Source organism: Nestor notabilis, unplaced genomic scaffold, assembly GCF_000696875.1.
Source record: "Nestor notabilis isolate BGI_N333 unplaced genomic scaffold, ASM69687v1 scaffold12380, whole genome shotgun sequence".
Classification (NCBI taxonomy): Eukaryota; Metazoa; Chordata; class Aves; order Psittaciformes; family Psittacidae; genus Nestor; species Nestor notabilis.
In genome coordinates, this window is record NW_009912510.1 from 133433 (window position 1) to 144294 (window position 10862).

General features: G+C 46.7%; 1 protein-coding gene across 1 annotated transcript in view; it reads left to right on the forward strand.

The window, feature by feature from the left end:
* Positions 1-10862, forward strand: part of LOC104409814 (glutamate receptor ionotropic, kainate 4) — a 120265-nt gene that overhangs the window by 71928 nt on the left and 37475 nt on the right. The window contains exon 7 of the mRNA XM_010019802.1: positions 8040-8201. Within this exon, the coding sequence (XP_010018104.1) occupies positions 8040-8201 (162 nt within the window). The remainder of the gene's footprint in view (positions 1-8039; positions 8202-10862) is intronic.

The window sequence follows — 10862 nt, forward strand, 5'->3', positions numbered from 1 at the left end:
CTTTGTTTAGTGATTTATGAAGAGGTTGGTCTTTATATAGGATGAGGTTTTCAAAGACCAGTAGTTGCTCTGGAAGACCTGTTAGAACTGGAGGGGAAATGAGTGTCCAAATCATCCAGACAACATCACGTATTTCAGCGGTAGCTTGTTGTTATGGAAGGAAGGAAGGATGTAAAGTAAAGCAGAGGCAAAGTGGACTACAGCTTGGTATTTGACCAGGGTTGTGGCGCTTAAGTTTAGTCCTGCCTTGTGAAATTACCTTCTCTTGGTGAAATGGCCTTTTCTTCCTGTGCCTGCTCTCATGGTGTGAGCTCCAGCACTGGTTATGGTGTTTGGCCTCACTGCACTAGGTCTGCTGGCCGCAAACCCCCTTGCTCTCCTTCTGCGAGTGAGAAAGTGGACTCTTGTTATGCTTTGACAGATTTTACCTTGCAATCCAGCCAGCCTTCCTCTTGTCAGGAGCTGATGCAAACCTTTTTGCAGGGCCTCGATCATTCACTGCATTTATAGTTCATATTTTCCATGGCATGTGGTAGCAGGGCAAACAAATCAGGTTTTTGCAAGGGTGCCAAAGCAATTTCTCCTCATTCTAGTTAGCATGAGAAAAGGAAGATTTAGATGAAGCAATAACTGTACCTCCCTGTGTTTTGCTGCATGTGCTACCTTACCTGTCTGGTCTTCTTTATGCATTGTTCAGAGTCCATCCTGTGCTTGATTTCCAGTTGTTGAGTAAATCATTGTCTCAGAGCCTCGCCCCTCAGATGTGAGAGCAAACCTCTCTCTTTTCCTCTGCCCCCATGCTGTCTCGTCCTATTTGCTTTTCAGACTTCTTACCCCTAGTTTTCCAAAAGCTGTGCTTTTCAAGTCCCAACCTTAGTACTTGACCTCCTTTGCTCTTTGAGGATTTGCCACTTTTCAAACCTCAGGCTCCCTGCAGAGAAGTTGCAGTAAATTGCTTTCAGTAAGGATGTGGGCAATGTATTTTCCTAAAGTGCTCTCGTTTGAAGAACAGCCTCCGAAATTTAATAGCTCTCCTTGCATGAGGAGGTGAAAGACCCATCATTACTAGCATATGGCACACTGATGTTGTGATGCATCAGCTTTCTAAGCGTAATCAGATTATGTATGGATGGTTCTCCTAAACTGTCCTTGAGTTCATTGAGATCACATTTAGTCTTTAACTACATGAATGGCCCCATAACAGTGCCTTGGGTAGGTCTCCCACATCCACTTACCTATTTAAAAGGCCACAATTTGTTGCTTTCTTCTTCCAGAGAAATTGATTTTTACATGTGGCCCATTATAAACTTATTGACTCTGTTAATAGTTTATAAACAAACTGAACCTTTCAGGAAAACCATAAAGCACTTAACATAATATTGCCCACTTGAGTAAAGAAATAAATGTGTTCTTAAAGGAGCTTAGCAATGATTAACTGACTCAGCAGCTCAGCCCTGAAGGCAACAGGGTCCAGAGAGGCGAAGACAGGTCATATCTCCACTGCTACATCTAACAGAGGAAGTCTAATGATCCTAGGGGAGAAATAGGTAGTGATGACAGTCTCTGGAATGCCTTTTATGGAGGAGGATGGGAGGTACCACCCATCCTCTGGGAAACTCATTCACTTTCATAGAATCGTAGAATAGTTAGGGTTGGAAAGGACCTTGAGATCACCTGGTTCCAACCTCCCTGCCATGGAGGAAGAGTAATCCTTCTGCTCCCCTCTCTGTCAGCGAGTCTTGCTCTGGTGTCAAAATGTTGTTTGTGCCTGAACTATAAAAACCTGGCGTACCTACAAAGCTGTTGCACCATGTCTGCTTCATTTGAATAGGACCAGGATTGTACCTCCTGCCCCTTTGGTCTGAGCTTACTAGTTCTGCCACCCATGGCCTGGGGAGAGAATCCCTGGAGGGAGCTTTGTTCGTCCAAAGAACCAAGAGCTGAGATACTTCAGCTCCTCTGGATAAGCCTAAACCCGTGACTGATGATGCTCATTGTCAGCCAGTGATGTCAGCAGTGAAGTCAGCCGAGCTGTACTGACTTTGCATTAGCTGAAGGTTTGGCTCTTCTATAAAAGCTGCCAGGCAATCTCAGTATGGGAATTGAAAGGCTGTGTTTGGAGGGTGACAGCTTTTCTAAGCACCAAATACTCTTGAAATGGAAGTTTTGCCAGAGTGAGGGTTTAATAGAGAAATGGAAGCCTTGGCCCAGTATTCTCCTTCTCATCCCACATAAAAATAGAGAAGGAACAGTACAGTGTGTTCTGGACCCACGGCGAGCTGAGCCTGGTGTAAATCAGCCTTCGCTGCCATCAGAGGGCCAGATCTTTGGCTGGGACTGAGGGGAATGAGGTCAGTGCAGTATGCTGAGCTTAGCACACCAGGAGTTTCTGCTGCTGAGCACTGGGCAGTGACAGTGACAGAGGAGGGGTTTGGAGGCTGCTAATCAGTAGATCCAAAAATCCAGTAAAGTCCTTGCAGTGATTAAGAAAGGAAAATAATCACATGCGTGTGTGTGTGAGCAAGAGAGAGGAGGGAGATGGACAGTCGGTGTAGGCTGAATTGAACAAATCCTGTTCTTTCCAGGACTTTGGGATGGGGTAAGGTTGAGCAGGGTGTGGGAGGGTCTAGGGGTCACTATAAATGAAACGAGCGCATCTTTACATCTTTATCCTTGTCTCCAGTGTGCGGGTAGTGCTTGTCGTCTCCCTGCTTCCCGGGTGATCCAGGTTATTAATAATGTGATAAGAATCAAGTCAGGAGTGAGGTTCTGTGCACACAAATGGGATGCAGAACAATATCACCAGCAAAATCAATAAAACTGGAAGGAGCTCAATAGCTGGTGCAGAGTGCTGAATAGTAAAGCGGCAGTCTGCCACTGCGGGGTGAGCAATTACTGGGAGCCGCTCGCTGAAGTGAGACCGCAGCGCAGCAGGGCACGGGAGTCTCGAGGGTTCACAGCTCCACACATTAAACAACATTTGCTTATCAGGCAGGCTGCTACGGCACCAATAATCATAGAATTATAGACTGGGTTTGCTTTTGGAAGGAGAAAAAAATTGGGCTTGGAAAGGACCAAAAAATCATCGAGTTCCAACCCCCTGCCACTAGAAACTAGACCATGCCACCGAAGGCTCTGCCCAGCTTGGCCTTGAACACTGCAAGAGATGGGGCATTTACCACTTATTTGGGCAACCCATTACAGTGCCTCAGCACCCTCACAGTGAAGAACTTCTTCCTTAAATTTAGCCTGAGCTTCTCCTGTTTTGGTTTAAACCCATCACCCCTTGTCCTATTACTATAATCCCTGAAATGATCCCTGCCTGGCTCCCCCTTTCCATGCAGAAGTCTCCAACCTCTTTGCAGATTTGGGAGGGAGGGTGTGATGGGTAGCAGTAGTGAGGGAAGACACTGGCCATTATTTGTGGGGTCTACTTTAATCTGGGCATGGATCACTTAGGTGCACATTTGGGAGGATACTTCCTTAATGATACGCTTAGGTGTGAATGCTGACTTTGATGCTTTGCCTTGTAAGGCACGTTGTTAACCCACGTCTCTTCTAGGCTGAATTGTGCTGTCAGGTTTTTAATTGCTTGCTGGTTTTTGCTTTACACCTCAGTTTTCTCCTCTGTTTTTAGGGCATAGTAATTTCCTGGCAGGACTCCCCATGAGGCAAGGCAGCACCCTCTGATGCTGATTTTGTACGCTGACACGCACTGTGCTGTGACTGTGAGGAGCAGTGTATTGCTGCTGTTGTGTTCCAGAGAGTGAAACAGGGCAGGAGGGGATCTCCATCAGAAACCCAGCAGCACATTGCAGGAGCCCCATCGCCAGTGGGGGCTGAGGTTGGAAAGGGCTTGTGGGTGCCAAGTCCCAGTTGGGATCAGCTGGCCTGTGATCCAAATGTGCAAGTCAAGAGAGTAATATGCTTGTACCTTATGGGTTTATGTTCCTAATGGAACAGAGAGTATAGCCTGTAAATCTCCTGATCCATAACTCGCAGCTAGCGATGCCAGAAAATCCAAGCGCATGGCTTTAAAGTCATGAGTTACAGGGCTTGGTTGTGTGGCTTTTATTAGCCAGGTTCTCCCAATGATCTAAATGTTCAGGTCACTCCATAGGTTTTTTCTGCTGCTATAAAGTGAGAGTGCAGGTCGAGTGCTGCATGAAGCACAGAAACCCAAGAGTGATTTCATCCTCTAATAGCTCCTCCAGTGCTGTCTCCCAGGGAACCCCTTTGCATTCAATTAGCTAATGTGTGCCTAGCACTTGGAAAATATAGACTACTATAGAATTGCTAAGTGTTGTTATTTAACAGCACGTATTTAGTGGTTGCAGCCCTGTATAGAAGTCAGAAAATCTACACTGTAATTGCCTGGTGCTGCTGCAGAATTTGCTGTGATTTGAGCAAAGCCTGGGGATTTTTCTTCTCTAAAAGTTGATAAATTTTGGCTGCAGACCCTCTGGGCCTGCTTTCCCTGAGATCTCCTCACACAGAATGTTGACTTTTGGTGGGTGCTTTGAAACAATAGACTGAAAAGAGGGGTAAGAATTCAGACAGCCAGGATTTGTGTATCTGGAATTCACCTTGGTGTGTGATGTTTGATGGTCTTCTCTGTGCCTCAGGTTGGACTGGTTGGCATAAAGGAGCTGGTCTGAGATGGCCGGCAAAGTGCTGGTCAGTCATTGTAATTGTTCCAGTGTAAAGGTTTTGGCAGTGGAATAGGAGGTGATGAGGGAGAAGCTGTTTGCATCAGTCTCTGTGATTCACACCTTGAGTTCACCAGGTATTTGTGCAGGCAGTGGAGGCTGTAACAAGGTGCACCAGGGCTTGGAGTCCCCCTCTAAAAAGAACCTGCTGATAGGTGTGAGTTATTTTCCTAATGGCCCCTTGTTTGTATTGCATTGGAAAGCTGTCTTCCAGCCTGCAAAAGCATCAGCCAGAACTGCAGATAAGGAAGAGTAACTACACGAGCTGAGAAAAAGAGAGGAAAGGCAGTTGTGAAACTCCTCTGTGTAAGCAGTAGGCCCACCAGCTTTGTTTAGCAGGCAAGGCAAGGTCAGGTATGTATGTCACAGTTGTACCTAGCTTAGGGAAAAGTCAGCTTCAGTCTCACAACCCCAGAAATCCTCGGGTCTAACTATCCCTGTGTACCTGCTACGGACCCATTCATGTGTCTTCTCAAATCTGAACAGTGTTTCTCTACTTCAGTCTGATCTTTGAAGAGGTGAATGCTTTAACACTTGCACATAAATACATGGTCAGAGGAGCCATCTGGGATCATCTGCAGGAGCAGGGTTTTCCACCCCTTTTCCCAACTGTGCTCACTTCTTGTGAGGCAGCATCAGAAGCTCAGCCATCACTTGCCCATTGGGAGGGCAGGGTGGGAGGTAGGGCCAGGGCTGATTGATGGGGCATCAAGCTCTGGAAGTCAGCTGGGTGGTGCAAGCCTGGAATGGGAAATGAGTTTATGTTTGCAAAATGTGGGTTTGGAAATGTCAGGTGTAGTGAATGACTGTGTAAGAAAGGGAAAAACAAATAGGGACAGAAGCTGAGCCGGCAGCTACTGGAGAATCTGGATGCTCTTACTCCTTTGCCCCACATAGCAAGCCTGACCTTACCAAATCTCTCATATTCCACTGCAAATGAAGTGTGTCCCCCTAGGATGGTTTATCTCTGTTTCACTGCATGGGCAGCTCATGGCTCATTTCCTTGTTTCTGACCTGGGTCAGCAGAATGTTCTTGTGCATGTCTGATGGAAAAGCATTTAAAGGCAGAGGGCTGGAGCCAGGGCAGAGGGAATGGATAGGGAGTAGTGCAGGGAAAGGGTTGTGTGCTGGCCATGCGATCCCCCTGTGTTAGAGGTGAATGCTTTATGAGCATAATGGCAACAGAAATGGGGTTTTCCGCAGCTGGAGACTTGCCTAGAAAAAGATATGGAGAGTGTTGTGTGTAGAAAAAGACCAAAACTTGCAAGGGCCAGCAATGGGAGCTAATGGGAGCTGGGAAAAAGCTGTGCTTAGCACTTCAACTAGAGGAAATTGTTGACTCTGGATCTGCCTGTTGTTGTTTTGTCAGGCAAGCCCTGGTGGCTGCCTCCATCCTCGGCAGGGCACAGGAATATCCCCAGGGAAATCAGACTGATACGGGTGGGAGTCCCTCTGGAATACTGTGCAATGACCCAAGCCAGGCCCTGGGGCTGACCCAGCCAGCCTGAGCAGAGTGGACCTGTGGATCCAGCTTTGTCAACGCTGTGTGACTGGGGCAAAGCGCACCTCTGCCTCAGTTTCCCCTATGTGAAGTGGGGCTCATTCCCTCACCCAGGAATTGCCAATATAAGGAGCAGAGTGTAACAAACCTGCCAGCACCTGAGCAACCTCAAACGCTTAGGAATGTTTTCAGGGGAGAAAAGGCACTAATAAATAAAGGCATTGATTTTAGCTGCCTTGAGATTGGGGTGGTCTGGCCTGAGATGGAAGCCTTGGACTGTGTGTTTTGATACACAACATCTCATTTCCTTCTGCATCTAATGAAGCCAAGAGGGCAGTCGGGCAGCTGCTCGCATTGTCCCACACACAATCTGCCTCCCAGCTCTGGCTTGGGGGGAAGTGGTATTTTGCAGTGGCTCAACACATCTCCTGCTTCTTTGCTTGCATCCAGGATCTCCTCAGGCCCAGGTTCTCATTAGCCATCTGCCCTCGTTGTGCATGTTGACAGGATGCTGTGGGTGAATGGATAACCTGTCAGGAAGGCAGGAGGATAATATCATTCAAATGAATCAATAGTTCACAGGCAATTTCATGTTACCTAACGTTGATGCGGTTGTGTCCAAAATGCACTTAATCCTGTGTCTGATCACATTCTCATGGGACATTGCCGTGCTGGAATAGTCTTGTAAGTCCATGTTTCAGAGATTTACAGGCATTGTTCCTACATGCATCCGTACGCAGGAAAGATAAATAATGACTTGACTTGCTGAAATCTCATAGTCCACAAAGCCAAGACATTCGTAATAGTGATGGAAGTGAATGGGTATCCAGCAGTTTCTGAAACTATTACTCCCACCTTCTCACTCCATTTTAGCAATTAGCAAAAGAGAAATTAGTAACAAAGGCACCATTATTTCCTGCTAATAGCACAAGAAGGGCTGGACTTTTCTCCAGGAAACTGGCTTTGTTGTGTAACTGCTTCTATTGATGTAAGTAGCAAAATAGAGCTTGTTTGGGGATTTTTTTGGTCTTTTTTATACATCTTACCACTTTGCTCTTGAGAAATGCAAGAGAATGGGCTGCACTCCAGAGCTCACAGTCAAAGCAACTTTCCACAGGGCATTGGGGTGTCCTGTGAATGGCATCTCCTCCTTGTAGTTGATGGCAGAAAGGAGCACTGCACAATTGCCCTGTGGGGAGGATTTAATTTAGCAGTTTAAACTTGGTGTCACTGAATTGGACATGGTGGTGGTAGAGCTCACTGCTTCACTAATGTTTACTGCCCAGGCTGGGGTTCATTTCATTGTTCTCTTGGTGGAGATAAATAATAGTAAAGGACATTAGTTTCTCTCCAGACACGGGTCTCCACAGTCTTGGTGGCCTGGGGATCCCACCTGCCCCAGGCTCGGGTGGACAACCATTGCTTGTGTCCTCACACTGTCTGTGGTTCTCACCCGTAGCAATACTCGGGCACAGCAGTGTTTTCATGGTGAACACAGCAGGGATTATTTCCTGGGAGTGCCTTGGAGAAAGTGTTGCTTGGGAAGTATAAATCTACTAAGGAGCTTTGTGGTCTGGGTCTCCCACAATAGAGCTGATCACCTCTGGCCAGATATATCAGGTTACTGGCTTCATCTGCAAAATATCATCCGCTTCCCTACCTCTGCTGTAACCTCTGTGTTAGAGGGAACCTCTTGTCAGAAGAGGTGGTTAATAAAGAATAGCCCCACACTCAGGAGTGGTTAGCAGGAATCATGGTACTCAGGGGTTTTGAAGCTTTTGGTGCCTGTTTCCTTCCCTAATCCCGTTTTCTGTTTGGGGTGCTTTTAGGAGTTTTCCCTCCAGCGCCTGGACAACCTGCTTGACGACCGAGTCAACATCCTGGGATTTTCCATTTTCAACCAGTCTCATGCTTTCTTCCAAGAGTTTGTCCAGAGCCTCAACCAGTCCTGGCAGGAGAACTGCGATCACGCTCCTTTTACTGGACCAGCAGTAAGTAAAGTGCACTCCCATTGCCCACAGCCTCCCTGAGCTGGAAGTTGCTGTAGACCATCAGGAAAACCTTGTGCAAAGAGCTGCAGGCTGGTTCAGAGCAGACAATGCAGTGTAAAGACCATGCAGAGGCAGAAACTCTGGTCTTAAATATATGGTATCAACTAATTATTCAGTCCAGGTAAACGCTGTGCTAAAGAGCTCAGGCGCATCACCAGGCTGCTGTCATACTGCTGTACCTTGGATTGGCTTTTGTGGTTATTAGTCTTGGGGAGATGTTGGGCCAGGACCGGGAAGGAATAACTGGACAGAACAGCTTAGTTAAGCAGGTAGAAGAGGATTTCAAGGATTTCATCCTTATCTGGAGAATACTAAAGTGATCCTGAAAGTCTGCAGCCACCCAAAGGGACCCTGGGGAGACATGTGGGTGTACAGCTTTAGAGGGCTTGTCTGCACTTGAGTGGCTGTTCAGCTTTAAATTAAAGCCTCTTCTTAGTTTGAATTATATTTAAATGTGAGCGCAGGGGATGATGCAGCCCTCTTTCAGTGGTTCCCTTGTGAAATTGGTCCCTGTGTATTTCATCTCTAGGAAAACAGTTTGTGGAAGAGGGAGTCTGGATGCAAATAGGATAAGCAGACACTAAGGGGTTGTGTTAAGTTGCATGCTTTAACATCCCCCTGATGAGCGTGCAGATCAGCACTGAGATCTTCCCTAGGAATTCTTTCTAACGGGGAAGGTTTGCAAAGCAGATTTGCCAACTCTGGGATGCAGGGGGTCATGGCTGGAGCTGGGGGACGACAGAGGGAGAAAATGCCATCAGTGGAACCATTTGCATTGCTTTTAATGACTTCATAGTGCCCTTAACAAGCTGAGGGAGCTGTGTGCTGCTGAAAACCTCCTTATCACCACAGTGATATTAAACAGGCAAAATAAGGAGCTTTTTGCCCTTTGTGTCCACATACTGCTGCCTTGCCACGGAGCTCAGATCACAGTTAATATGTGCCTGGGACCATCCTGCTTTCCCTGCTCCCAGCCCTGCTGTGCAGACATGACTGCAGTGAGCTTGCTGTCTGCCCTGCTAAATCTCTATCGGGTTGCTATCAGGAAGCTTCCTATTTGGATGACAGTTGCAGGGACTGTTTGGAATCATTAAAAATAAATTTCCTTCTATTAGTACAAACAGAAGACAGTAGGAACTGGAGGGATGGGGGAATAACTGATCTCATTGCGCCTACTTACCCTGTGTTGTCTTGAACAACCAGCAAAATTAGGTGGAAGGATGCAGGAGTATGCCCCATTGCAGCACTTTTCTTTAAGAGTGAAGGAGTCCAGAGCTGAATGGAGCTGTCTGGTTTGTGAGTCTGAGCCTAAATCACCCGTCAGTGTAGTATTAAGTCAGCTGGATGCTCCTTTCAGTCATTCATAAAGCGTAATCAGCCATAGAACAGGCTTCCTCCTGGGCCAGGGAGGACATGTCTGGAGGCAGGGGGCTTGGCCACGCTGCATTGCCCTGATCTAAACACTTCCAGCTCTGCTGTCAGCAGGGGACCTGCCTGGGGGCTGTGGTGGCTTCCCAAGCACTGCGATGTGGCTGCTTTTGGCTGTGCTGGGTAGCTCCCTTTGTGCTACTTGTGCTCAGTTGCTTGGGAGGGACTGTAATCCTTGCTGTATAAATGGGGTATTGAGGCATGGAAGTGACTTTTCCCATTATCTCAGAGCCAAGCAATCTACAGTACAATGGGCTCAGTTCTCCTAAACCGTAGTGTAGAGCCTTAGCCAAAAGGTGATGTCTTTCTGATTATGTGAAGGTTCACTTCATGTTTGTAGCAAAGCTCCATCACTAATATGCCATGTCCCAGGTAATGAGAAAGAGGCCTTGCCCTGGGTGGTGAACATGCAAGTCAGAGGTGAAGTGAAATATTCCCAGGCAAGGGAATATGTTTTTCCTCTCCTGTGCTGCAAGGGAAATCCAGCAGCATTTTCCCATGCACTGTCTCTGCTGTTGGAAATCTGGCAGGCCACATCTCTGTGTAAGAACTTTCCCTTTTAGTCCTGGGAAGCAGATATCTTGTGGGATAGCTCATATTAAAGGGAAAAAAGGAAGCTCAACAGCTGGAAGTGACAGGAGGGAGGTTTCCTGTAAGCTGCAAAATCCCAGGGCTTTCTTGCTAGAGCTGAGAAAGCATCTGAGGAAGGAGGAGGGAGCTGCTTGCTCTAATGCTATTCTCATTAATCACACTGCAAAGAAAGGAAATCAGAGAAAATCATTCAAATTACAGATGGCTAGATTAGGTAATTAGAATTTAGGCTAAAACAGATGTTTGTAATTAAGTGTTTATGTCATTGAATAAAATCCAGATTGTAAAGTATTTCACAGGATTTTAATGGATTCAATTCTCTGTGTCATGTTTGGGGGCAAAGATACAGACAATAATGTTTCAGGAAGAAAGGGACAAAAACCCTACATGACAAAACCCAGGCTAGCCAAACCTGTTCATATTTCTCTGGAGATCAGTTTACCTTTAAACATGGCCTTTACAAGGGAGATTTCCATCAGTATAAAGTGAGATCTTCCAATGAACCATGTCATATCTGCTGTTAGTTTAGAGAAGGGCAGATCTGGTGTAGTTTACCCAGGTAGAGCTCAGGCACCATTCCTG